Here is a 26620-nt window from a genome sequence, read left to right on the forward strand (position 1 = left end):
CCTGCGTCACATTCCTACTTCACTCTGTCCTTGACTGTCTGTGTGTGTGGGAGGTCTGGAGCAGTGTTGTTGTCTAATGCTTTCATTGCTGCAAGAGGATCAAACTATTTTCTTTTCCTATCCGTGGAAAGTGGAAACTAGAAACTTGGCCCCTGTCTTATCAGGCATTTATTTGGGTCAGATGCTTTCGCCCTGCTACAGTAAGAGAGACCAAAATTTGAAGGTTTGCTTATTTTCTTTTCTTAAAAAGTAAATTAAAAGTTTTCCTAACATATAGGAACTTAAATCCATTTACTTTGCTAAATGTCTGATGACATATTCACGCAAGCGTGCATGTGAGTCATTGGCATGGATCAGATCATTGTTGAAAACAGCTCCTGATGGATGGAGAGTATATCAGTGGCAGGAAGTCTGTGGTGTCCCTTGATGTGGAGAGGTTGAAACGTTAAGCTGGTTTGTGTCAGCGTTATTTTTGGGCCTCTGCAGGCTCATGTGCGCATGCATTTGTGTGTGTGTGTGGGAGGTGGGGGGGGGGAAGAGAACGCCGAGACTTAACCTGTCTCGGCGTTCGTTGAAAAACCCCTGTCATTCTCTGGCATGTCTGGCTCTCGCAGTGGCAGCTAGGTGGGACAGGGGCGCGCCGTCTCCTGTTTCATACAGCTCTTTATTGAGCAGATGAAGAGGAGCACATACACAACAACGAGAACACACACACACACACACACACACACAAACTGACTCTTAGATGACTTCAGGGGATAGAAGCCCGAAAGAGGCTGACATTCTATCCTTTGAACCTCCATGGCTGATAGGGGCAGGACCTCGCCCTCTCCCTCTGTGTGAGTGCATGTGTGTGTTCACTGTTTTGGTTTTTTTTCTCTTGTGGGTCTGTACTTGTAGACCTTTCAGAAGATTAACCCTGGATGTCGCTCATATTCACCATACATCTGTGAAACGTTGAGACAGTGGTGCATGTCAGTAATTCCTACATATACGGTATCTAAGGAAGACATGTGACATTTAGCTCTAAAAGGAAATATAGCAAGTCGTTTCGTTTGTCTTTCTTGTGGTTTTTCATGCCACCATCAAAGACATTCATCCTAGCAACTGTGATCTCATCCCAACGCGGCATTCATCCCATCTGAGGACTTTTCAGCTTGTCAAAACCTGACCGAAATCTCAACTTGGATCATCCAATCACTGGCGGCGAGGCAGGAGTGAGCTGGGAGGACGGTTGGAGGGCGGCGGATGACTCTGACGAACCAAGAGGATGAAGTCAGCCCTCAGTTGGCCTCCCAATATGTCAGGGCCTCTCTGTAGCTGTCAGTGAGAGGGCAAGACACAAAGCTCACAACATCCCGCCGTAATGGTTTTAGACATGGCTGCTCATGCTGGGTGTGGTTGGCAACAGTTGTCTGCTGCACACAGAGCAGCGATATCACCACGGTAGGATGTTTGTCTTTTGTAGGGATTAAAGGGATCCAGGAAACCCGCTGTCCTAGTTTTGCGGCACAGCACAGAGAGGGCGACCTAGTTTTGATGATAGCGCCAGGCAAGGAAGGAGATTCCAAGGCATAATGTAGTTAGGAGTTGGTTGATTTAGACAGGCTATGTTTTGATGGCATGTTTCTACACAGACTTCCAGACTTCTGACTCAGTTTGTGTGAGAGGCTCCATCGTCTGTGCCGAACGTGCAGCTGTAACCTGAGAGACAGAGCACAGGCAGACGGAGCAGAGTATTACTGAGCAGCACTATGAATTTTTTTTTTTCAATATCTATTTGCTTGGATTTAACACAAAGCCTTTAAACCATGCTGAGCACCTTAGCTGCCTTTCACGACATCATTTCTCTTCTGCACTTTGATGTAAATATAATTAAGCTTGCAGCTATGCAACTATTCATGTAAACAACAGTGATGGCTATATTTTCCACAATCAAATTGTTCTCAGTGTGTACAGTAAGTACCCAGAGGGCTTAACCATCTAGATCAGTGGGTCAAGTGGCTGACATGCTAATCCTATTACTAGGTGACGCTCTGATTTGTTAAAGTTGGCCCTAATCTACTGTCCATTTTGACTCCAACACAGCGACCTGAGACAAGTTATTCGCTGACAGCCGACACGTTTCGTGACCTGTTTCTACTGTATGTAGGATGTTATGTACAACAGAAAAACGTGCTGTACTTTGCTTCAAAAATTTCTGTTATTCATATATGTATGTTGTTTAGTAACGGCAAAATTTCTACATTTGATATCCTATATGCACTTATTTTTCATTTCCATAAAGCTGTGGAACTCGATAAAGCACAATATTTTTAAGATTTTCGAAATCAAAGTATCGTTACGCTTAGGCCATAGTTTGCAAAAAAAACACTACATCCTACATTTCCCATGAAGCACCTCAGTTCTGCCCTTTCATCTAACCCCCCTGCTTCCTAAATGCTTATTTCTTTCAAACTCTAATACGTCCAGTTTGTAATGCAGTATTTTGTTAAATTGTTTAAATCTCATGCTGAAGGCAAGATAACCCTGATGACATCAGCAGGGTTAGGATTACAAAAGACATCCTACCATGTTTTTCGAAGGCAGTGAAGCATTTCATATGAGTCAAGTCAAATTCATAAGTGAAATTGGAGAAGTCACTTTAAAGTTTGAATTTATCTATTCATTTACCAGATTGATTGTTTTTTATTGTGCAGTAATTTGTTATCTTCTCTCTCGCCCTTTCTCTCCTGCAGTGTCATCATGCATCACCACCTACAAGAAGACACCTCCCCCAGTCCCACCACGCACCACCCCGTCCAAACCCTTCATATCCATCACAGCCCAAAGCAGCACAGAGTCTGCCCAGGATGCTTATATGGACTGGGGCAACGGGCCGCGCACGGGCATCAGCTCCCAGCCGGGCCTGTCCAATTCCACGGAGAGCATCGACAGCATGAAGGCCCTGACAGCCGCCATAGAGGCAGCTAACGCTCAGGTGCACGGCCCTGCCAGCCAGCATGTCACCAACAGCACCATCACCATCACTGCCACCGCCACCACCTCCGCCATAGCGCACGTCTCAGCAGACAGCAAGGCTCAGAGGGAAGCGCTCCGCAAGTGCCTCTCCATAGGGATCCAGGTTTGTGGATGCGCCCATGGTTTCGGTGGAAGTTCAAAAATAAAACTGTGTCATGCTTTTTTGACAGTTTCTCCCCTCCTCGTAGGTGGATCCAGAGGAAGGGGGGCCCACGGAGGAGCAGTCTAAATTCCAGTCAATAGGAATTCAGGTGGAGGATGAGCGACGGTGAGTAGAGAGAAAAGAGAGAAAGAGGGGGAGGTTGTAATAGTGAAACTCGATAAGTCTGACGGGAGGGATGAGGCAGAGATAGCACGAACAGGAAGAGGAATTATGGAGACAGAGAGAGGTTTGTAGTGTGCAGCACAAGTTTTCGCCCCCCTGCACTGGCTTCCCGCAGCAGCTGTCCCCAGTTCAGGGGAGGTTGGCGTCAGATCCCCCTCAGCCAGGGGCCCCAAGCGACAGCTGGGCCAGAGGATGTGGTACAAGGAGCTGGGAAGGTGGAGCGGGTGAGTTGACAGCCATCTGTTGCCCCAGTCATTGTGATTCAGGCTACTTTGAGGTGGTGTGTGTTTGTGTATGGGAGGGAGGGAGGGGGAGAGAGAAGGGGCGGGAGTTTTATTGGGTTTGTTTAGTTCTGAGCACTAAGAGACTGCTGCGCTGTCAGCTATAGCCTCTCATCCTGCAACATGTGCCTGGTCTGAGAAGAAGCAGCCTGGTGTGCATGCTGTTTCATTAGCTCGCATCGCGCCAGACTTTTCAAGGCCTCTGTTTGGACACGCAGGCATTTATGACTTCTTTGTATGTTTTCGTTCACCCTGTCAAAACACTGACCTTCTGTTTGGAGGAGGAAGTTGACAAATTTAGTCCCAGCGCAGGTTTTCACGCAGTAGCCAAGGCATGCTTCAGGAATCCAAAGAGGCCTCACCTTTAATCAAAAGGTCACAGAGAGGGCTGAGTCCAGCACTTTAGAGCACACACTTACACAGTGTTGGGGAATGCGAGGGGCTTTGGGAAAGGGGAGGTCTCAGCTGACTGACCAAGCACTGAGTTCTTGGTGTTGCCAAGCAAAATATTAACTCATCCAGACACTTTCTAGTCTACTGAGGCTTGCATGTTATGTGGCACAACAGCCTGTGCATGACTGGTATGACTGGTTCGTGTTGGAGTAGAAGGGATGGGGTTTTTGTCGTGCATGTTTGAGTGTTTACCTTTTGGCTAGTGTGTGTGTGTGTGTGTGTGTGTGTGTGTGTGTGTGTGTGTGTGTGTGTGTGTGTGTGTGTGTGTGTGTGTGTGTGTGTGTGTGTGTGTGTGTGTGTGTGTGTGTGTGTGTGTGTGTGTGTGTGTGTGTGTGTGTGTGTGTGTGTGTGTGTGTGTGTGTGTGTGTGTGTGTGTGTCTGTGTGTACGTGGGAGGTCCAGACATGCTTGGCCCTACATCAGATTTCCAGACAGTGACAGTGCCAAACTCCTTCGACTTCACTTCAGTGCTCAAACTGCCTTATTTGTGTGCATGTGTGCGCGTGCTTGTGTGCAGCATTCTCAGGTCATAACTTCACCTTGCTGTTTGAACAAAGATTAACTGAATGGAGTGGAAGAGAGCTGTAAATGAGATGAACACAACAAACGTGCATGTTTTTACACAGACTTCTTTTTCTGTACAGAGCTGTACACAAGCCTTCAAAGTGTGTCAATCAAATTATACTGATGTCCTTTTATTAATACTTTTTAATACTGCACTTATATGATGTAAAAATCATGCATAAAAAAAATAAAATAAATCATCTCTGAATGAGATTAGTGGGTTAATTGAAACATTCTTTATTTAGGGCCTTGCTAGTTTAGGGTCTTGGGTTAGTGGTCACCAGATGGCTTTGCAGTCACAGGGGTAGTGGGGCATTGATCATGGCCCTATAGTGACTAAACCATATGCACAACCATCTTGAAAATTCAACTTGGAGGATATGCTGGACCTCCCTGTCCTTTTGTTTTTGTCCCAAATGCCTCAAGGTTAGTCTTTACTGGTACAAGAATATCACACAGGAGGTCACAGGTGCATGTGCAACTTTTTAATATAAATTTGTGGCGCGTTTTTCTGTCATTCATAATACCTCTTCCACCTTTTATTTGGAGCTTCCTTCCATCCAAAAGCGATCTGGCTGTTTTTAGATGCTTCAGTTTTCTGCAGATGAGAGGAAAGGTAATAAAAAGCTGGAGTTAAAGAGGTCCGCTGACATCTGCTGCAAGACTCTATACAACTCTCCATCACGTTCGCCTCATGAACGTAATCAGAACTTTCTGCATTTTGACTTGCTCCTGTTTCCCTGCTCCTGCACTCTTTCCTCATATTTCAGTTTCTTTTCTCCCTCACATTGACCTCCCTCTCAAAATGCCCTTCCTTGTTCTTTTACCTCCTGCCTATTGATATGTCTGTCTCTCTGTCTGGGCTGTGTTTGGCCTTGCCCGTCTCTGCCCCTGCAGGAAGTTGTTAGCAGGCTGATAGAAAGCAGGCTGAGGTCATTAGAACTGAACACCTGCTCGGAGGAGTTACTCTTTAACTGCTCTTCACACACAGTCACACACTCACAGGCCGCCGGCATGTACACATAAAGCATACACACACTCCGTTTGATCTCCCTCGAAGCCACTCCCTCGTTCTTGCTTCTTTCTTTTTTTTGTGTTCACGGAAGAGGAGAGATGAATGAGAAAGAGGGAGGTAGAGATGAATGGGAAGATCGGAGGAGGAGTGTTCATCCGGAGATGGGCTGAAGCAGGCGTGATGGAGCTGTGATCAGTTGTGTGTGTCATGCTGCAGGCAGGTCAAGCTGAGGTTCGTGCGTGAGAGGATTGTCAGCATGTTTGCTGGTACAGCTAATAGGCTTGCCATTCACTCTTTCCTGGCATGGACAAAAAAGGAGTTACTACTTAATAATTTGCAACCTGTTGGAAACCTATTGAGAGTCAAATACTGTTACGTCAACATGGCTAAAAATAGGATATGGCATGCTTTCAGTACCAGAGTTGAAAAGTTTGCATGAGGATGTGTGTTGTGCTCAAATGTGTGCTATTCTGGTTTTATTTTCTCCTTGAATCGTTGTCCCTGCTTTCCGAAACCAGCCCCTCTGCGTGCTGCAAAGTGTATCAGTTTTGTTTTTGGGGTGGGCTATTTTGAGTGGCGGAGTGAGCAGCACCCTGTTAATAAAAGATGTGTTTTGAGTATTGTACCACTTTGAGTTGTAATCTGGCAGTGATCAGTAAAGTAAGTCCACTCACTCACACACACTCACACACACACACTCAATACCAGTTTCCCTCTGGCGTCCCATTCATTACAGGGGTGGCGAGCTGTCGCATAGAACATAGCCAAATATGAGTGTGTTGATTTAATCTTTGCATGCGTGCCCGCGTCTATGTGCTGCTGCACATCGTGTGGAGGGACTTGGCGCTGGCTTCCCCAGCAGTGTCACAAAGGCTCTTAGCCAAATGCAACATGGCACGCCAAGCTGTAGGGAAGGTTCCCAGGTGTGTATGCCTGTGTGAGTGTGAGTGTGTGTTTGTGTGCTTGCACTATTCATCTGCCCCCAAGCGCAGGGTTTGTGGACGATTGCACACTCTGTTGCTTCTGAATGAGCCAGGTGACAAAACACACACACACACACACACACACTGACACACACTCAGAAGTTCCACACTGCAAAGGGTATTCATCACTATCGGTGATGAGATCACTGTGACCTTTTTAGTGTGTCATACTGGGTGCACCTCCAGGATAAACAAATGGGTAAACAATATCATCATAATTCCTGCTAAAGGGAAGGCACCTGTATTACTATACAGTAAGATAATGTATAATCAATTGCTGCAAAAAAATCTGATCTAGAAAAGCATAACAAAACATTACACCTTTGTTTATCCTCTTCTAGTTACCCCAGGATGACCCGCTCCAACAGCGTTACCACGGCAGTGCAGGCTGACCTCGACGACCCCACAGAAGCCCCGGAGCTGCCACCACGTCACTGTGCCACCATGCCGCGCCAGTACTCCCGAGATGCTGCCACCTCTACAGTCAGCATCCAAGGCTCTGGGAACCACTACCATGCCTGTGCTGCAGATGACTTTGGGGAGGTGGGGTTCGACGCATCTATACTGCCCCCTCCGGATCCCTGGATGGACAGTGTGACCGAGCCAGAGTCTCTGGATGCTGTCGGCCGATCGGTGTGCCCCCGTGACGGCCGCTGGTTCCTCAAGTTGCTGCAGGCCGAGACGGAGCGTATGGAGGGCTGGTGTAGACAGATGGAGCAGGATGAGATGGAGAACGAGCTGTCTGATGAGAGTGAGTTGAATCATAGGGTCTGTTGTACACTTTTCTCCGATCCTCTACTCTGGACCACAATAGCTGCTTGTTCCTGTCTCAAGCCCTCTGGCTTCCACAGACATACCGTTCATACTTATCAATAGGCCGCCCTCTAGATACATTGTATAATGATCTTTCACGCACACACAGAACGCACAGTTCTCCTTCCCTTCAACTATTTTGATGCAACACACACACACACACACACACACACACACACACACACAAACAGCAGCAGCAGCACATGTCTAAATTTGCTTATTACATGCACATAACAGATGGAGCAAACAAGCCTCAGGCATTTGTACCTGTCCTTACTGCACAGATGATTTCATGTGTCAACGAAAAATGTCATTGTGTATGCAGCCAGTGTGTTGTTATGAGATATTCTCTCACAGAACGCGCAGAACAGGGAGACCGTCTCAAGGTTATGTTTTCCCGGATCTCATGCTACCATGTGTGTGCGCACACACACACACACACACACACACACACACACCTCCTTAAGGGTTTGTGTCTGTAGTGCAGATTCATTACTCCCCCTCTCAGTCTCTGATCCCATTCTCTTCATGTTGAGTAATGTATGCATTGACAGTTCCTCTCACAGGGATATGTGAGTCGGTAAGACTGACCAGTGGAGTCAGGTTTTGCAGTAGAGCCTTGTTTATCTCACATATCGGTCTGCCAAACTGGTATTGTGAGGGAGAAAAAAACATTTTCCATTCTTAAAATATGCTTTCAGTAGCAAATGCTTGTGCATTCATGTGAACTGTAAATGTGACATTTTTGGATTGTGTCCTTATGGAATTTCTATTTGTGGATTCTAGTTTTGGATTTGTATTTCAGTGCATTTCAGTAATTATTTAATCTCCCTAAATAGCGTAACTTAGAGGCACATATAAAGTGGATTCTAGCACATCCTTCTCTGTTGCATTACTAATGCCCCCTCTCTGTTAGCGGTGCAACATGCCTGCAGAATGCAGTTCTGTGAGTAATTGCATTGTGAATTGTGTGTGTGCGCGTGTGTGTGCATTCATGTGTGTCTGGGTCTTTCTGCAGTCCTGGGGAAGATCCGCAGTGCAGTGGGGAGTGCCCAGCTGCTGATGTCCCAGAAGTTCCAGCAGTTCCGGGAGCTGTGTGAGGAGAATCTGGTATGTGTCACCTCATCCTCTGCATGCTCCCCCAGCCCCCGCTCTCCTCCCACCAACACTGACATCATCCTGCACAAATCATCCTGACAGGACAGGCCAGCGCTCTTTTACTATGCATCTAGTGCGGCGTGTGGTGCTGCACTTACTGTCTTTGACATACAAAAAAAAAAGAGCCTGAGGAAGGGGGATTTTTATATTTTTGTCTTTGAAGGAGCACAAAGCCTTTTGTGCAGATTTTTACTTTATTTGACATTTGCATATTACATGTGTTGCATAATATTATGGATACAAACCTAGTACTTCCATGTATTTAGAGTATGGTGCCTGATTTATAAAAACAAAATTCATGACATTTCATAGTCATAAATGAATTAATCATCAACAGAATTGTTCCAAAAACTAGTGTGTATATATATATATATATATTCATTTTTTTATTTTTTTAAGTATATGAACTTTATTATATTATTGTGTGCGTGTGCGTGTGTGTGTGTGTGTGACAGAACCCAAGCGCACACCCTCGGCCCATCTCCCAGGACCTGGCCGGTTTCTGGGACATGCTCCAGCTGTCCATCGAGAACATTAGCCTGAAGTTTGATGAACTCCACCAACTCAAAGCCAACAACTGGAAACCTCTGACCCCACCAGAAATTCAGGTGAAGACACGCGTGGCAAACACCAGATTCACTCAATTCCATTTTAAATGGTGAAAGCCACCCGACCGTAGTCTTGTTTTGGAATGCCTCACTAACCTGCATGTTATCTGCTGCCATTTCTGTATACTTTGAATTGTGATGATTCACAGTTGAGCTTTGTTGTAACATGCACATATGTGTTGTGTACTGTCATGTTGCCTGCCTGGCATCACCACTTGTATTTGTGTGTTTTGTTTTGTCTTGTTGCCGACAGTGAGCTGCTTTTGAGAAGCTACTCAACCTGCCATGCACCGTTGGGGCCTGTCCATCTCCAATGGTCGCTTTTACCTCACGCAATGGCCTCCGCCGCACTTCTCTTACCCCACACAAATGGCTGCCACTGTGAACCATAACCTCACTCGAAAGTGCATGCTCCGACATAACGCCGGCAACAGCTACAGTGCTCTTTCTAACCCTTTTTTACGTTTTAGTGTGTCTGTGTTTAGTTCAGTGGTCTATCATTGAGACTATTTGTCATTCCTGTCCAGGAGAGAAGGATGCCCCCTCCCGTGCCAAAGAAGCCCAAGAAGGGCCACCCTCCCCTGGCAAGGGACCGCTCGCTGGAGAGCAATGAGCGCCAGCGTCTGGAGGCTCGCAAACGCCTGCTAGCTGCCAAACGTGCTGCATCGGTTCGGCAGAGCTCTGCTACCGAAAGCGCAGACAGTATCGAGATCTATATCCCAGAGGCTCAGACCAGACTATGAGACAAGCAAACATATGTGCCCACACACATACCCAATACACTGTCCCATACACACAGTAGCACTGAATGGTAAGGCCAGGGTGCTAACGTTACATAATCATATTTGTTTTGCGGACTTCCCAGATCATTGTGGGGTCAGTCAAGCAGGATGGAAGCTTGTTTGAACAACAAATGTACAATATTTATTTATTTATTTATTTATCTGCTCCCCTTCCTCATTTCCGTTTCCCGAGCTTTGATGTAGCACTGCCTTTTCCCTCCGTACCTCCCTTGGCCAATCACTCCCAAAGAAATCTCTTATGAATCCCTTTTTTTTTTTTTAAAGTGAGCTGATGTTACAAAAGTAAGCCAGGTGTAGCACAACATTAACGCTTCACGTTAATTCAGGAGCCGAGAATCACAGACAAAACTGGAAGGGAGCGTATGCGTCTGCAGTGTGTGTTTGGATACACGCGCCAACACACACAAACCTATGGGTGACTTATGTGAGATGATGTGCTCACATCAAATACATCAAATCAACAGGAAAGACCAGACCTATTAACTCAAGTTTAAACTTATTTCTTAAGTCGATTTTATTTTCTATAGTTTTTAACAAATTCCCATGATCTGGTTCTGAAACTACCATAAGCTTAAATGTTTTTGTTGTATAACGAGGTTTATCATCACAGCATAACAGAGCAGTAAAAAGAGTGCGGAAGGAAATTATATTATTATATATTGTCAACTAGTGACACAGTTTGTCATCCGTCAAGAGTCAAGTCAGGTTTTGCTCCTCAAAGTGGCGTTATAGCCAGGGGAGGACAGGCCAGTGAAGAATTACTGCCACAAACCTAATCTGTGTTTGTGAGACAGAGAGAAAGAGTCTGTGTGTATCTGTTTTGATTCAGATGTTCATTTCAGAAGTGCTTCCTACTTTTCCTGGGGCTGAACGGCCTTTCTAGTAACTGACTCGGTAGCAGTATCAACAACCTGTGACCAGACCAATCCGTCCCATCTCATTTTTAACTGAGCAAAACATGTTTGTATAAAGGACATACAGTATGACGACATGACTTGCATGCTGACACAAGGTAACTGGTATTTTTGTCTCCTTTTTTTTTAACAGGTTTTCTCATGTTGCATTCAAGCTCCTCTGTGTTACAGACTAAGCTAAAAACACTGATATTTGGTACAATACTGGTAGTTGTACTGTATTTTATTGTCATTTTTAGACAAGAGAAGTTTATTGACAGTATTGAGACTAAAAGACTGAAAATGAAGTATTTCCTCCTCACTGTGTGCACTATCTCTGCCTCCAAATGAAGCAATTATTTCAAGGTCATACAAAAGAAAATCAAATTTCTAATATTTTGTATTCATGTTTAATTTGTTGATTAGAAGAACAATGACTGTTTATTGACATTGTGATGATTATTATTATGCACTGACAACAAGGCCCTTATACTGTGTTTATGTTTTATGTATGTTGGTTCTTTAGCATGACAGGCACCCTTTTTTTTTGTCTTTTCTGTTCCAGTGATCAGCCTTAATTTCTAATATGATAGTTGAGCACAACAGCAGTCTCAGGGGAAGAAGTGCATGTGTGTGTGTGTGTATGTGTGAGACTGAAGAAATGAGAGAGTGTGACTGACTTCATGTGACTGTATGTGACCCATGGTTTTTTTCTCATACTGTATATTACCCCAGTCCTCAAGATAGGCCATGTTCTTATATAATTGAAATAGTGTCCGTCTTTTGAATGATGTTCCTGTTGAATATCTCAGCCCTACTTAATTCAGCGTAACACGGTTTTCTTTCAGCTGCTTGAAAACAATCCTGAGCTGGTTTGCCATCACATAATTGTTCTGCTAACAGACGAGCAGGACCTTGGTGTGTTAGTTCACTTGTCTGTAATGATCTGACAGAGTTTTGTGCCATTGGATAACTATAGGTAAGGAGATATTCCTGCTATTTCTCCCTATTGGACGCAACCTCAAGATTTCATTGTTTGTGAGGGAACTCAAGTGATGAAGTAACCGTACAGTGCAATTTGTATTTCCTTTAGTTGGTCGCTATAAATTTTAGAGAGGGTGCATAAAACCATTTTATGCAGATGAAGCTCATTTCAGTTTGTTTTTTTTAACTCGTATTTGAATTAAACTGTCAAAAGATTGATTTCTTATTTATGTTTATTATATTAACATATCAATATAATACTCCTGGTATAGCAGGGAGTTAGAAACCAGAGTGTCGGATTGTGGTCAATTGCTAAACTCTGAAGACACTCTAGCAATCCTGGCTATTCTGAAGCTTGTGATGTAGTTATAATATAAGAGAAAACATTTAAATAAACATTTGTACATAAATGAATGTTTCCCTATGTAAATGTAAGCTAAAAAAAACAACCAATCAAATAACTTATTAAGCAGATATACATTTTGTAATTAATGTTATTACACTGTTGATGTTATGGCACGTGTATGGGCTCTTATCAGCATTAAAAATATATATATATATCATTGCCATAATTTTGTTGTGTACATTTCTTTCATGCCGCCACATGTGTTTCCGATTGGAATATAATTAAACAGATTACAAGGCCAGCATGGTGTGTTTTAAGGGCATTTCCCTTCCGCAGGGGCGGGTCCCCATAATTAGACGGCACTTTTGGCCTTGGCTTAGCCTCAACGCTCCTGAACATGCAGCTTCTGGTGATTTGTCATTCACACATCAGTCATGCTGAGGGGAGGCATACTGACCTCAGTGGCCAGAGTTAAGAGCTGGGGGTGGGGGGGTGGGGGATATGCAGATACCTCTGTTTCAGCTTTGTGTAAGGCCTGACCCTGGGTCAGTCTGTCCTGCACATGGCCCTACCATGGTGGGCCGCAATCGCCCACTGTGCGCCTGGAGGTCTGTTTAAACCCTTATTGGTGATTAAATCCTCCTGATTGGGCTCAACCTCCTCCACATGAGTTGTCACTTATGACAGGCAGCATCTGACAAAAGGGGGAAAACGCAAAATGCATTCTGAACATTTGGTAATGGCCAGCAGGGGCAAGCTTTCAGGGGCAATGGTCCGGCCGCTGAAGATCACTTTTGCCTTTTAGATAACCAACTAAACACTGGTGGAAGACGTATTCAGAACTATTGTATTGTTGCAATACCACAATGTAAATATATTTTAAGTAGAAGGAAACATGAAAAAATGTAATTCTAAAATGTAAACTTTATACACTATTGTCAAAATGTAAAATCCCCTGTGAGTAACAAAAGGCATTTGTGTTATAACAAATGCCTCAATGTTACAGTAGCTCGTGACTGCTGTAGTTGGCCCAGAGCGAGTCGATGTAAGAATTAAGTATACTATTAATTTATTCTATAATCTGTATTTGAGTAAAAAGTACAATATTTCCCCACAAAATGTTCAAGTACTTCTGTAAACGTACTCAATGACATTCCACACCTGGTCCCATCTGTATGCATATTATTTAAATTCTCATTTAAATGGAAAATATAACAATTTGTATTCCTTACAAATTGCTGTATCAGCAAATGCATCAACAAATCATATTGAGAGCAATAGAGAAGCGTTGGGATTGTAGCAGGACTAGAAGGGAACACCTCACCTTGAACAAGGCAGCATTCTCAGTTGTAAGCTGCCCTACTATTGACTCCACTGAGACGCAGACACACATAGAACCCCGTTGGCAAGAAACCGTTGACGTCTGCTGTTTGCCCGTGTTAATTTATGCAGGATTATGCTAATTAGAGGGAGCTGTTGTAACCCTCTCACACAGGAATGTATCTGAATGCCTAGCGGTAGACAAGTGCCATCCTATTTCCGTCCTCCTGTACTTGCTTCTGATCCTCGGGGGATAAATCAGTAATCTTCACAAAGTTTGACAGGATTTACAAGAATACAGCTTGTATAAAGCACATTAGATTAAAGTGCTCCGCTGGGAAATTGCTACAAATAAATAGTTATCAATTCTGAGATGTAGAAAAACAAAACTTTATTTGAATCCCATGTGACTCCTATTTGCCACAAACATTGCACAGTATGAAAAGAAATCACATCATTGGGCATTGTGTCACATTAGCTATACACATGGTCCTATTATACATGAAAAAGGTTTTATTTGGTGATTTCAAAAAATCCTGTCTTTGTCAGGTTGTAAAACAGCAAATGCAGAAAAGACATCTGTAGTGTGAAATTTTCCAGTCCACTGGCCATCGTTTTTTGCTGAGTGATTGGATGAAGGCTCAGACTAAGAACCTGCTACATTGGTCAACTGAAATGTCCACTGGTGGGAATAAGAGTAAAAAAAAATGCATTGAAGTTTTTTTTCTTTTAAAATAGCTAAAAGTAAAGTACAAAATCAAAACTATACTCATGAAAACACATAACATTAACTACAGTAGTGAATAAGTTTTGTCATAGATGCCAAGAGCAAAGTATGTTTAAGACACTGAGATGACCTTCCTCTGCCTATAGTGTGCAAACAAACGAGGCAGACCAATCATGAACTGATCTCTGAAATGTGAAAACAGTCAGTGTGCGTGGAGACGACCAATCCGTCTAAATGGTCTGTGAAGGGGGGGGGGGGGGGTTACTTGCTTTTTCCTCGCTCTCTAAAATGATATACAGTATCATGGAAAGACATAAGACAAGGCAGCATTTTCTCTGATAACATTTTTGGTCCCTGTGTGCAAATAAGATACACATGTAGATACATACGCATGTATATGAAATGAATAAACAACTTACAGCCAAGGCACCTCGATACGGTTTGTTTTTTCTCAATAAAAAAAACATCATCAATTTGATTGGTATACCAAAAATAGAAATGATCAGGCTTTCGTGTGGATTTGTTCTGTGTTGCGTTAAGACAAGTCACTAGACTCAGAGGAGTTCCATAGTTGAGACACAAAGTCAGTCTCTATTCCCTCCTCTTCTTCCGTCACTTTCTCCCTTTAGGAGACCACCTGTTTGGCTTGCAGCTCCATCTCTGCAGCCCGTTTGAGGGCCACGTCCACCAGGAGCTGGAAGCCGCTGAAGTCTTGTGTGAGGTCTGGAGGGGTGGGGGGAGGGGTGTTGAACAGCCCGCTGCGGGGGCTCAGGTTGCCCTCCATGCTGCTGCTGAGGATGGTGGTGGTGGTAGTGGCAGGCGGTGGCTGGCAGCCTGGCCCCTCCTCCTGGCACCTGAGCAGCGCCTGTGCAGACTGCAACAGCTCAGCTGCCTTGTCGCAGTTCATTCCAGGCACCGAAGGGTGGGAGGCTGTCGGGCTCGCCTGCATTGCTGCGGTGACAGTGGTGTGACAGATGACAGACGGGCGGGTGGGCATGAGCCCCGGAGAGGGGGACGGGGAGGTCGGAGAGGGCGTGGAGGGCGACACCGCCTTCCTCAGGACACCGGGCATGGCGGGTTCGAAGCTGGAGGGGTGAAGGACGCGTTTGTCGTAACTCTCGTCGGCGCCGGCTGCAGGGCTGCTGTGTTTCGGGGACTGGGAGCTGTCGGAAAAGCTGTCGCCGGCCTTGCTACCTTTCCTGGAAATGGTAAACTGGTTGGGATCTTTGCCATCTTTCCGCAGCATCTCTGGGAGAAGTCGCCGCCGTGCGTTGATGAACCAGTTGCACACCTGGAGAAGACCACAACAAAAAGATCCACGCTGTTGAGAAAAGGCCGCATCACATGGCTCACTTGTGTTCTGCCTTGCAGTTTAAAGGAAAATCTGCTGGTACACTTATCTCCAGGTGCAGTTTGCACCTGTGTTTTAAATAGAGGAATCACAATGAAAGGCTGAACACACACACAGATATTCCCCCTCCAGAGACTACATATTTCACTCCATTAACATTTCCTGTTGATCATTTCAGCACTGCAGAAATCAAACACCAGATTTACACTAAAGATAATGATCACAGCTCAAACTATGAGAAGCTAAACACCAACTTCCATCTGACAGTGTAGTTTGGATGTCTCTATCCTGTATTTAAAATAGCTTTCAATGAAAACTAATCTCTTTTGTCAGAGCAGTAATCACGGTCATCTTTCTTCTTTTCTCCTCGGTCCACTAGGCTAGTCGTAACTGGCTCGGGGAGGCTTGTAGCTCTAACTATGTAAATGACTCTGCATTGTTCCCAGACAGCTGGGATGGAAAGGGGCTGGAGGGAGGGAAATTCCTGTCCAAGTGCCTCAGCCAAGCCCACAACACACAGGGAGTGAGTTTACTCACGTTGTCTCATACACTTTAATGTTGCAACATCAAGCTGGCTTGGATGACCTTCAGTTTACTGTGTGTCATGTTTTGTTTGCCATCCACACAGGAAATGACTCGATCAAGCTGACACTTGCTTCCTCCTGACTATATCAGTGATCTGTTTACACTCTTATAGGGTTTAATGGCAGTGAAGTACTCGTACATTTTCTGTCATATCTGAGTCCATACCTGCAGTGTGGAGAGCTGAGTCTGCTTGGACAGGAGCGCTTTCTCCTGTTCCGAGGGGTACGCGTTGTAACGGTGCTCGTACAGCCAATCCCTGAGGATCTGAACGGACTCCTTGGGCAGGTTCCCCCGCCGTTTCCTCTTCCCGCTGCTGCCCGTGCTGGACGACAGATCCAGAGGGGCGTCCACGCCGTCCTCATCATCCGTCTCGCTCCCTGACAGCATCACCAAACCTGTGCAAGCAGGCGCATTGGAAGAAGGAAAGAAAAAGGGGAACATATGAGAACAGGACAAAGGAGGGTATGTATCGTCTTATGTCAGTCAGCCCAGTTATCAAGTCTCCCAGCTAATCTGCCGCAGCCGTTTACCAAGCGCAAGCTGTCTGGGAGGCAGCTGATGTGTCAGAAGCAAGCTGTCAAGTTCAGCCATGTGATTCATATAAGGAGCGAAGGAGGGAGTGAGAAGGAGGAGGAGGGAGCGAAGGGAGGGAGGGATGGAGGGAGGGAGCGACGTCACAAAGGCTGGTCTGATGCTGTGTCAGTTACAAAACCTGCCTCGACAAATACAAGCCAGGTCTACTGCACAGACTGGGAGCACACCTTGCATGCTTGGAGTAACTTGAGTACACCAGGTTGACTACAAGAACAATCCCTGAATGAAGGGAGGTTTTGTTTTGACGAACAGACGCATGGCGGAGTTTCTGCGCACATTACAAGAGTTTGCTGGCCTTTGTTTCATTTCTGGCATGTCTGATCAAAGTCTGTCACGATGAGACAGGATTTGAGCATTTGAATTTCTTTTTCCGTGTTTGCCTGGGGAAAATAAACATGTTTATTAGCAGTTTGTAAAAAAATAAAAACTGTTCTTGTTTTTGTTTCTTATTAGTCTGTTTTCAGCGGGTTATGCTATCAAATGTCATGGACAATAGAGTTTAACTGACACCACTCATGGATATTTGATCTTCCTCTAGAGAATGGAGAAACACAGGGTTGTTGTTTTTTAAAGTTGCTCATATGATGTTTAGGGCATTTTTGCAGCTTCCTGCCTAAGCAGATGCCACTGGAAGAATTTAAAAACTCTACAGCCCCGTGCAGTCTGCTCCGGGGGCAAACTAGTGGGAGAGGAATAAGAAAGTTCCCAAGTCTGAGCGGCCAACAGGATGAGGTAATTACGTAGGCTGGAGAGAGGAGGAGGGGGGAGGGGAGACCTGTTGCAAATCAGCGTCTCCAGACTAAACAAAAGAACCCAGGGCTGCGTGGCTCTTTGTGCGCAATTTCAAAAGTTTCTACGCGCAAACGGCGCCTTCGCAGTTGAACCGAGTCCCGCCGACGCACCACGGCTCGGCACTGTGGCCAGGAACGACGTGTTAGGAGCCCGCTAGTGTAGGAAGTTTGGACAACTTGTTAAGGGGCTTTCTATTGTGTGTGTGTGTGTGTGTGTGTGTGGGCGGGTGCGCGGGCCAGTGCGCGCTGCACCACGAGGTCCGCCAATGTAACAAGGCGACAGGCAACTTCCCACAATGAGGTCAGGATGAACATCAAGCCCGCATTTTGGATTTAGACGCTTCTGTTCGCGGCAGATGGTTGGAAAAGTGCGCAATGGCTCGATGGATTTTTTGTGTTTTTTTTGATTGTATTATTATCATCGAGGAGCTCGTTCCGAGTCGTGAGAACGTTGACATGCCACACTCGCAATAGTCGCCCGAAAACTTTCGACACAAATGTAGCTCTTCCCAGTAGCTTCTGTTCACACTGAGGGGGGGAAAAGGAAGCTGCGCTTTAACCCGGTTTGGACAAAAACATTTTTTGAGCGAACTTTTAAAGTTTACCCAATTACACCGCGACGCAAGACAAACGAGACAAACAGACCGAAACCCAACACATGGCGACGCGGGGAGCGTGAACACTCGAATAAAACCGCGTGTGGGGACAAAAAGTCCCAAATGAGAAGTAAACCCGCCTGTGTCGACTTGTGACATCGCGCCAGCACATGGCAGAAAGAAGCCCCCTGTCACGTCTGGGAAGGAAACAATGGGCTGCGTGGTCTGGCACATGAGCCTGCGCTCGATGTCTCCGGTTACCGAAACTCGATTGTTTTCTGTCTGTCCGATCTCAAAAGCCTTACCCTTTTTCGTCTTCATCTCCGTCCGAAAGTGTCCACTTGTCTGTCCTCCTCGTCAAACCGTCTCCCCGCGCTGGCGGCGGCGTTCCTCTTCTTTCCTGCAGATATTCCCACAGTGCGTGTCCAAAAATCCTTATTCATCAAAAGTCGGGGTTTTCTGTGTGTGTGTGTGTGTGTGAGTGTGTGTTTTCTTTCTTCTTCTCCTCCCTGCTCGCTCTTGTTTGGAGACTTGAGGGAGGGATGGGGAGGGGGGGGGGGGGGTTACCTGAGATCTCTGCGTCCCTGCGACTCAAAGCCCTTTTTCTCATTGACCGTGTGTGTGTGTGTGTGTGTGTGTGTGTTTGATCCTGGAACTGGGTGACAGCTATCTTTGACAGCTGCGTGACTCAACGCACCAGAGATCCTCCCACCGCGGAGGGCAGAGGGAAAAAGCTCTGACATCAGCATGGCTTGTTACACTGACATGGATACAGACGGGCTGATCTTCCTCTGCCGCAGACCCCCCCCCCCCCCCCCCCCCCCCCCAGCCCCACCGTAACAAAACCCAAGCATACATCTACTTTTGTGCATGTTACATTATGGCGATGATTTAGGCGGGCGGTCAGAATATCAACAATAACAACAACAACAATAACAACAACAGGCTGCTGGAGAGCACTGCGGACCTCGTGGTAACGTCCTCCATAAATAATCGCCGCAGTGTAAAAAAAAAAAAAGAAGAAGAAAAAAAATCACAACTGTATTGCTACGGGCTACTGGTGACTTGTGACGTGCTTTCTGTTCAGAAATAAGTGAAGTGGAGCTACGTTGTCGAACTTTGTGGGTTTTCTATTTCTCTTTGTGTGAGCGCCTCGTGCACATTTGTCTGCGCCTTTTCTCCAATAGGCTACTCCAGCTCTCGTCACAGCTCTGTGAAGCAGCCTCAGCATTGTTGTGTTATCAAATGGAGATCATATCGTCTCGCTATATTGTTGTGTTTTACAAATTAGGGACGCACGTTGTGATTTTAATAGCGTCAAATTGCTGTGAACAACACCGTTTCCCTCCCAAACAGCCCGCGCTTAAAGGGACTGAACGGTTTATTTTTACATCATCGTAATCTAGAGGAACATGGCTCTTATTTATATCAGAGCTAGGAAAAACAAAATGTGTGAAATATATTCTGTACGCCGGCGCAACAGTGAGGATGTTGTGAGCACCAGCTGGAGGTTAGTGCACCAGTTCAGGTTACTGAAGACAGCGAAGGAAACGATCAATGCCTTCATTTGTATGCCGTGCGCAACCTTGCGACAGCTGCTGTAGCAACGTTTTCCTTTTTTTCTTCTTTTTTTTTTGAATGCATTTGTTCCAGACGAGCGTTTATTTGTCTCTCTCTCTCCCTGAATCGAAGCGTCGCCCCCGAGTGGTGCACATGTGGTAATGCACGTGAGTGCAACATGGCGTTTCAAACATCGCGGTAGTCGAACTCCCTCTAGTGGTCATTTTACTGCAGTGTCACACTGCGTTGTTGTTTTTTCAAGATCACTGCTGCTATTTTAATATTCTGTCTGATTTTGATGGGCTTTTCTTAATTATTTATCCATAATGTCATTTTCTCATCCATATTATTCTATGATAAGTTGTCAAGATAAGATAAGATAATCCTTTATTCGTCCCACAACGGGGAAATTGGGTGTTTACAGCAGCAAAGTGGATAGCAGAATAGAAAAAAATCAATAAGATATGTGCAAGTATAAAATATAAATACTATATACAGAGCAGTAACAATAAATGCACATGAGAATAAGTATTAGTCAGACTAACAATTAGAATAAGTATTGACTAGAAAAATGTATGACTGTTACTCGCCTAAAAAATATGCAGGTGACAAAGTCATACATTTGAATGGGCAATCAACTACGGTTACTAATCTATAAATAAACAACATCAAAACCCGGGGGTTTCCTGTGGTGTCTGGCACTTGGACATCCGCAGCTTGTTTGAGTCCAGTGGGCTGCGTAGCGAGGCCTTCATGGATGTGACACATGCCGCAGATGCTCGTTGGTGTGCTTGGTCGCACAATGTTATAAGTGGGTGTTACATGTCAGAGTAACATCCAGGTGAATGCCAGGGCTCAATACGTCAGCAGAACACCGCATAATAACGCCACATTCGGTGTTTTTTCACCTCACCTGCCAGTGGTTTCAATGTTGTGTCTGATCAGTGTATAGTTTTTCATCAAAACTTTACTTTATGGTTGCAGTTGTAACTGACTCCTCTGAAGTAATGTCTATTTTAAGTTCTCACAATCATAGCAAAACACAAGCAGTGTGACCTTTTCACACCGGGCAAGCTGAAACTGTCAGACAATGAGTTAAAAATAGAGATATGAGTAAGCGAAGCATCAGCAGCAGAAGCAGTATCACCCAGTTCCAGTCTTATACACGGTAACCACAATAATAACAATAATAATAATACACTGGGAAAATGAAAATGTAATTAAATCATTTGAGTGTTTTGATATTTACAAGGCTAATTTTGGTGCTTGTGGTTGAAGTAGTACATCTTTCACCATTTGTAGGTGTCTTGGTGCTAAATTATTTCTTTTTTTCCATCAAATTCAAAATAACTGAAATTCAACAAGGTCAGTCTTGTGAGCTTTTGTTTGGTTCATTTGCAATATGGAGGTATCTCTAACGGTGATGTTGTGTGCACTCAGAGAGATAATGTCCTTTTCATATGTAGATAGTAGGCTACTTGTTCCACTGTCCACATTCACCTCTGTCTGTCTCTCTATTCAAGAAACTATGTTTCCCATAAGACCAAAATAGATTTCCATTTACTCATTATGTGACTTGTAAATGTGACAACAAATGGCACTGTTGTATGACAGTACACAATGAAAACGTACAAGTGGGGTTGACAATTTTAGGCACAGTGGCATAATACGATGAGCTGGACCAATTTCTCTTTTTTTATCTACTTACAAATTCCAACATTAATTTCACTGACAAACATTATTTTAATTTATTAAAGTTTAGCCCCTTGAGATGAACCATCACGTTTTCAAGGGGGTCCAACATAAAACCAAAAATACAACAGACAAGTCACATACAACTTACATACATACATACATACAAAAAGTCTCTCATTTACCGACCCCCACAGACCCCTCTACCCTGAACCCACAACTCGCGTACAGAGATTAGTAGCAGCAAAAGTAATAATAAAAATAAAAATAAAAATAAAAATAAAATTATATAATACAATCATTTAAAAAAAAAGTAATAATAATAAAATAATAATACTCAGAATGAAGTTCAGATTGAAGTACATGCTTTACAAAATTAAAAGCACAAGAAGACAATACCATTTAAGGCAGCAACATGATGTTTTGAGAAAGGATGAGAAGTAAGTTCTTGAAGATGTGTACTGAGTTAATAGTTCTAATGTCAGCTGGGAAAATAGTCCAGTCAGAAGGTGCTTTGAAATTAAAGGCAACTTCCGTCAAGTGTTCGTCAACAAGGATTTTATTTTGGAAAGCGTTTGAACGGAAGCTGTTTCGGCGTCGGCCTGTCTGACTTGACCGTTTGGAGGCAGGCGGGGTCCTGTTACAGTTCGAAGTCTAAAATTAGGGAGGCACTCCGGCTGCAAATGACGCAAGGCGGCTAAAGTGGAGCGTCGACCCGTGTCCGCGTCAATGGCGACCGGAGCCAGGGCCATGGAAACGTCCCCTACAACTTCGCTGTTGTTGATGACACGCGGGGTATTTTGAGCGGCTGTTGTCATCGCTCCGGAGCAGCGCGGCTGCCACGTCCGGTATAAATAAAGCGCCCTCTTCCAAGATGCAGCTGTACAACAGCGCGCTGACACACTACCCGAGGTCATCGCGCAGAGTTTCGATAACTTTGTCGCCCGCGTTCGAGCGACTGAGCGCGACGAACTCGAGTTCCCCCGGCGACGACAGGCCGACCGCAACTTCAGCGACCAACGGGGATCCGGTGAGAGGGGCTCCTTCTTCCGCCAACATGCCTGCCTTCTCGTGCTACGAAGCCTCGTCGATGAGGCCAATCTACTTCACGTCCACTGCGGAGATCTCCATCCGCAGACCCGGTGGACCGGAGAGGTCCGTGCCCGTCCACGTCACGAGGGAGTCCAAAGCCAGATCAGCCTCGCCCCACTCACACAATGGAGAACGCATCCTCTGCAATGACAGTGGTGTGATGGTGGACCTGATAGATCATCTGAGGAATGGGACCGATGAGCTTTTCCCTGACCGCCCGGAGCTGGCTGCGAATCTCGTTTTCACCAGCAACAACATCTGCGGGCCCAGAATAGCAGAGTACGCCCGGGTGGTGGGAAATTCAAGTGAGGATGATGTGGTTTCTGTGGCCAGTGTCCCCACCAGAAGGAACGGATGGGCCTCATTACACGAAGTTGAGCCTGTCCCATCCAGGGCAGCTCAGCCTGGAGCCAGACTAAAGGAAGATGCTTGTGACACAGCTGCCCCGGCGTCAGATGACAGACGGGCCTTTGAGCTCAGTGTTCTGCAGGAGTCTCCTCCACAGCGATGCCAAGAGAGAGGGGAAGTCAACGAGAAAGTCACCCGGTACCTGGCAGAGGTGGACAAACAAAACAAGTACCTCCAGGAGAGGAATAAATACAGGTACCACATCATTCCAGACGGCAACTGTCTGTACAGAGCTGTGTGCAAAGCCACGTACGGGGACCAGGCGAGGCACGGGGAGCTCAGAGAGCAGACGGTGCACCACATCGCCGACCACTTGGATGAGTTCAACCCCATCATCGAGGGGGATGTGGGAGAGTTCCTGATCAACGCAGCGCAGGACGGAGCCTGGGCAGGGTACCCCGAGCTTCTCGCCATGAGCCAGATGCTAAACGTCAACATCCACCTGACAACAGGGGGGAGCTTGGAGAGCCCCACCGTCTCCGCAATGGTCCACTATCTCGGGCAGGAGGACCCCTCCAAACCTGCCGTCTGGCTGAGTTGGCTCAGCAACGGCCACTACGACGTCCTCTTGGACAGGTGTCTCCACAACCCAGAGTATGAGGACTGGTGCAGACACTCCCAGATGCAGAGGAAAAGAGACGAGGAACTGGCAAAGTCGATGGCGGCCTCATTGTCCAAGATGTACATTGAGCAAAATGGCTCTGCGTGAAATCTGTGGGGCCTTTTTGAATCTGCCTACGTACTTTAAATCACTTTTTGTAAGATTTGTATTGTGAGAGAAAGGAAGTGCAGTGCACATACTTTGGATTTTGTCTATGACAACACAAATTGCTAGAAGTTTTGTTTAGTTGATTAAGTTGTTTTCTGAAAGTGTGCGGGCCTGTCTTTGATCGTGTGGGTTATGTTAACATGAGTTTAAACACTTTAATACTGTTTCTGTATATGTAAGTGCTATTGAGTCTATAGTATTTATTTGCCTTTCATTGGAAGACCAGTTATTTTTCTATAATGCCTGTGCTTTTCTATGCCATCGCCAAAAACATTTCAAATACAGAGAGACTTGGTTTGCATCTTTTTCTGTTTAGCTGCTCTTTTTTGCACTAAAGTCCCAACAGATGAGTTGAGAGAGTTTACTCTTTGTGTCTTTGAGTACAATTCAAGGTTGTTGTTTTTTCTATTGTTACAGTTCTTTATAGGAATTTGACAAAAACATTTCCGAATAAAGTTTTGAGGACACCTGATTTGCGAGGATTTCATATTTCCATCACTTGCATGTTGCTTGATTGTCTGTCCCTTGCCTACATTTCCACAGATATTGTTACTCAGTATCACAATGATAACATCACCCATTTGTTATCCCGCGTGCAGGATTGTACTCTGCCCTGATGGAATCCATTGAATCGAAGCAGGCCAGATGAGGTAATGTTAAGGGCACTCTTCCCCTGATTTGGGGCAAGAACTATTTAGACAGTATTATCATACACTATTATAATAGTATTTTTAAAGGGTTCGACAGATGGTGCAGGATGTACAGTCAGGTCCGTAAGTGAATTTTTGGGGGATTTAAGCCACTGTACACTGTTAAAATTGCTTTGAAATGAAACAATCAAGACATAGTCCCTCCATTTTCAGAGGCTCAAGCAGTTTCATGACCAGATGTGGCCAATTCCCTCATTGCTCCATGAGAAAAGAGGCAGATAAAAGCTCTGAAGTTGATTCCAAGTGTTGAACTTGCATTCGGTTGCCGCTTGGTTGAGGTCCAAAGACGTGCCGATGCATGTGAAGGAGGCCATCATTAGGCTAGAAAAAAAGAAGAAGATAATAATCAGAGAGATACCAAAACAGTGGGAGTGGCCAAATCAACAATTTGGTACATTCTTTAAAAGAAAGAATCCACTGGCAAGCTCGGCAACACCAAAATGCCTGGAACACACCTTGGTGAAGAAAAAGGCCTTCACATCATCCAGCTAAGTCAAGAACACTCTGAAGGAGGTAGGTGTGTCATTGCCAAGTCTATAATCAAGAGACGCCTTCATTGATGTAAATACAGAGGATTCACAACAAGGTGCCAACCGCTGTACGGCGGCCAGTGGAACTGGGTCACTGGTGTTTATCGATGCTGGAGTGTTGATGGAAGTAGCAGGATGAATCCTGAGGTGAAAGTAAAAGGGCCATACTTTCAGAATCAGCAAAACGATGCCAAACTGACAGGACGACACTTCACAGTGCAGATGGACCCTAAACATACGGACGAAAGCGACACACAATATTCTCAAGGCTAAGAAATGGGATTTCTTTCTGTGGCTAAGTCAATTACCTGATCTCAACCCAGTAGAGCTTTTTAGTTACTGTTGACAAATCTAAAGGCAGAAAGACTTACAAACAAGCAGCAACTGAACACAGCCGCACAGTTTCAAGACTTCAGGCAGTCATTGATTGGAAACGATTTTTCATCCAATTATTAAAAACAATCCCTATATTTATAAAAATAGCAGCAGCATTTAGGAGCACTTTTTGACGGTACAGATAGGACTTACTGAGGCAGGTGAAAGGATGTGGCAGTAGTCTAAATAGGATGAAACAAAAGCGTGGATAATAATCTGTAGCTCTGCTTGTGATACACATGGTTCCTGAGATTGGCAATATTTCTTAAATGGAAAAAAATAATTTCATCTGAATATTGAATATAATAAGTATAACAAGTCGGAGATGCCTTTTAAATATTCTGATGATATGACCTAAAGCGAGCATATACACAAGATAAATAGTAATGGACCAAAGATGGAAACCTGGGGCACCACAAGAGAGGACATCATTACTTTTTTTTTTATCATTTCACTTTAATTCCCCACTTGTTTTGAGAATCTGAGGGGAAAGAAATATTTTCATGTAAAAATGTAGGAGAAACACAATGTCGTATTTGTTATATAATGTACAACGTGGGCCTAGATGAGGCATATTCATAACATTAGCATTATTAAAACATGATGCTACTGTTATACACACACACACACACACACACACACACACACACACACACTTACTTTTGACCTGTCATGTCAGATACTAACGTTGCACTTTTCCTCCATTAGGTGGCACTGTAGCCTCCCATTTACTCTTGGACCAAGTAACAGTGGTCCTATATCGAGGCAATAGATTTCTTTTTGATTCTTCTCAGTCTGATTTTACAACATGGTTTTTATTGGCCCCACTGCACTGAGCTAGACGGGCTGCACAGAGGCGAAACGGGAAATGTTTCAGATTAATTTGTAGAAGACACGGGGAAATTGTGGAATACAGTTGCATACATTTAATATATTTTTGTTAATGATAAAAGGCTGACAACTTTGTCTCAGTTTCCTGGTTCAGACTACTGCAAGGCTCCCTCTATGTAACGGTATATTTGCGCTGCTTCCTCCTTGAACTTTATTGTGGACTTGATATTCATATTTCCCCCCAGAAAGCTTCACAGTGATGACGTAACCCCGCAGTCATGTCTGGATGTTAGAAAATAAGTTTGTATTTTTTTTTTCCCACCCAATGCGGGAGGAGGGAAAGTGCCCCCCCCCCCCCCCCCCCCTATCCCTGCTCCAGTGCGTCTCATGTGGAACAGAAAAGTGTGAGGGAGGCAGCGGGCAGGTGAGAGTGGACCGGGTGG

General features: G+C 44.9%; 3 protein-coding genes across 6 annotated transcripts in view; 2 read left to right on the forward strand and 1 right to left on the reverse strand.

Moving 5' to 3' along the window:
* The window catches only part of dlgap1b (discs, large (Drosophila) homolog-associated protein 1b), a 93501-nt gene extending 81024 nt beyond the window's left edge, over positions 1-12477 (forward strand). For 3 of the 4 annotated variants that reach the window (XM_035619576.2, XM_035619575.2, XM_035619577.2), the window contains exons 7-12: positions 2739-3124; positions 3210-3289; positions 6983-7392; positions 8473-8564; positions 9068-9220; positions 9748-12477. In XM_035619576.2, the coding sequence (XP_035475469.1) occupies positions 2739-3124; positions 3210-3289; positions 6983-7392; positions 8473-8564; positions 9068-9220; positions 9748-9963 (1337 nt within the window). In that variant the 3' untranslated portion in view covers positions 9964-12477. Of the gene's footprint in view, positions 1-2738; positions 3125-3209; positions 3290-6982; positions 7393-8472; positions 8565-9067; positions 9221-9473 lie in introns of all 4 variants that reach the window. The other variant, XM_035619578.1, reaches the window with a different exon arrangement.
* A 1463-nt stretch (positions 12478-13940) lies between these two features.
* On the reverse strand, positions 13941-18912 carry tgif1 (TGFB-induced factor homeobox 1). The gene is made up of 4 exons (XM_035619398.2): positions 18778-18912; positions 18516-18610; positions 16395-16624; positions 13941-15584 (listed from the first exon to the last, which is right to left on the reverse strand). Exons 2-4 carry the CDS (start codon positions 18529-18531, stop codon positions 14919-14921), a joined length of 912 nt encoding a protein of 303 aa, XP_035475291.2. The 5' UTR covers positions 18532-18610; positions 18778-18912; the 3' UTR covers positions 13941-14918.
* A 3036-nt stretch (positions 18913-21948) lies between these two features.
* On the forward strand, positions 21949-24203 carry LOC118291274 (OTU domain-containing protein 1). The gene has a single exon (XM_035619397.2). The coding sequence runs from the start codon at positions 22337-22339 to the stop codon at positions 23669-23671; it is 1335 nt and encodes a 444-aa protein (XP_035475290.1). The 5' UTR covers positions 21949-22336; the 3' UTR covers positions 23672-24203.
* The last annotated feature ends 2417 nt before the right edge of the window (positions 24204-26620 follow it).

This window comes from Scophthalmus maximus, chromosome 21, assembly GCF_022379125.1.
Source record: "Scophthalmus maximus strain ysfricsl-2021 chromosome 21, ASM2237912v1, whole genome shotgun sequence".
NCBI classification, from domain to species: domain Eukaryota; kingdom Metazoa; phylum Chordata; class Actinopteri; order Pleuronectiformes; family Scophthalmidae; genus Scophthalmus; species Scophthalmus maximus.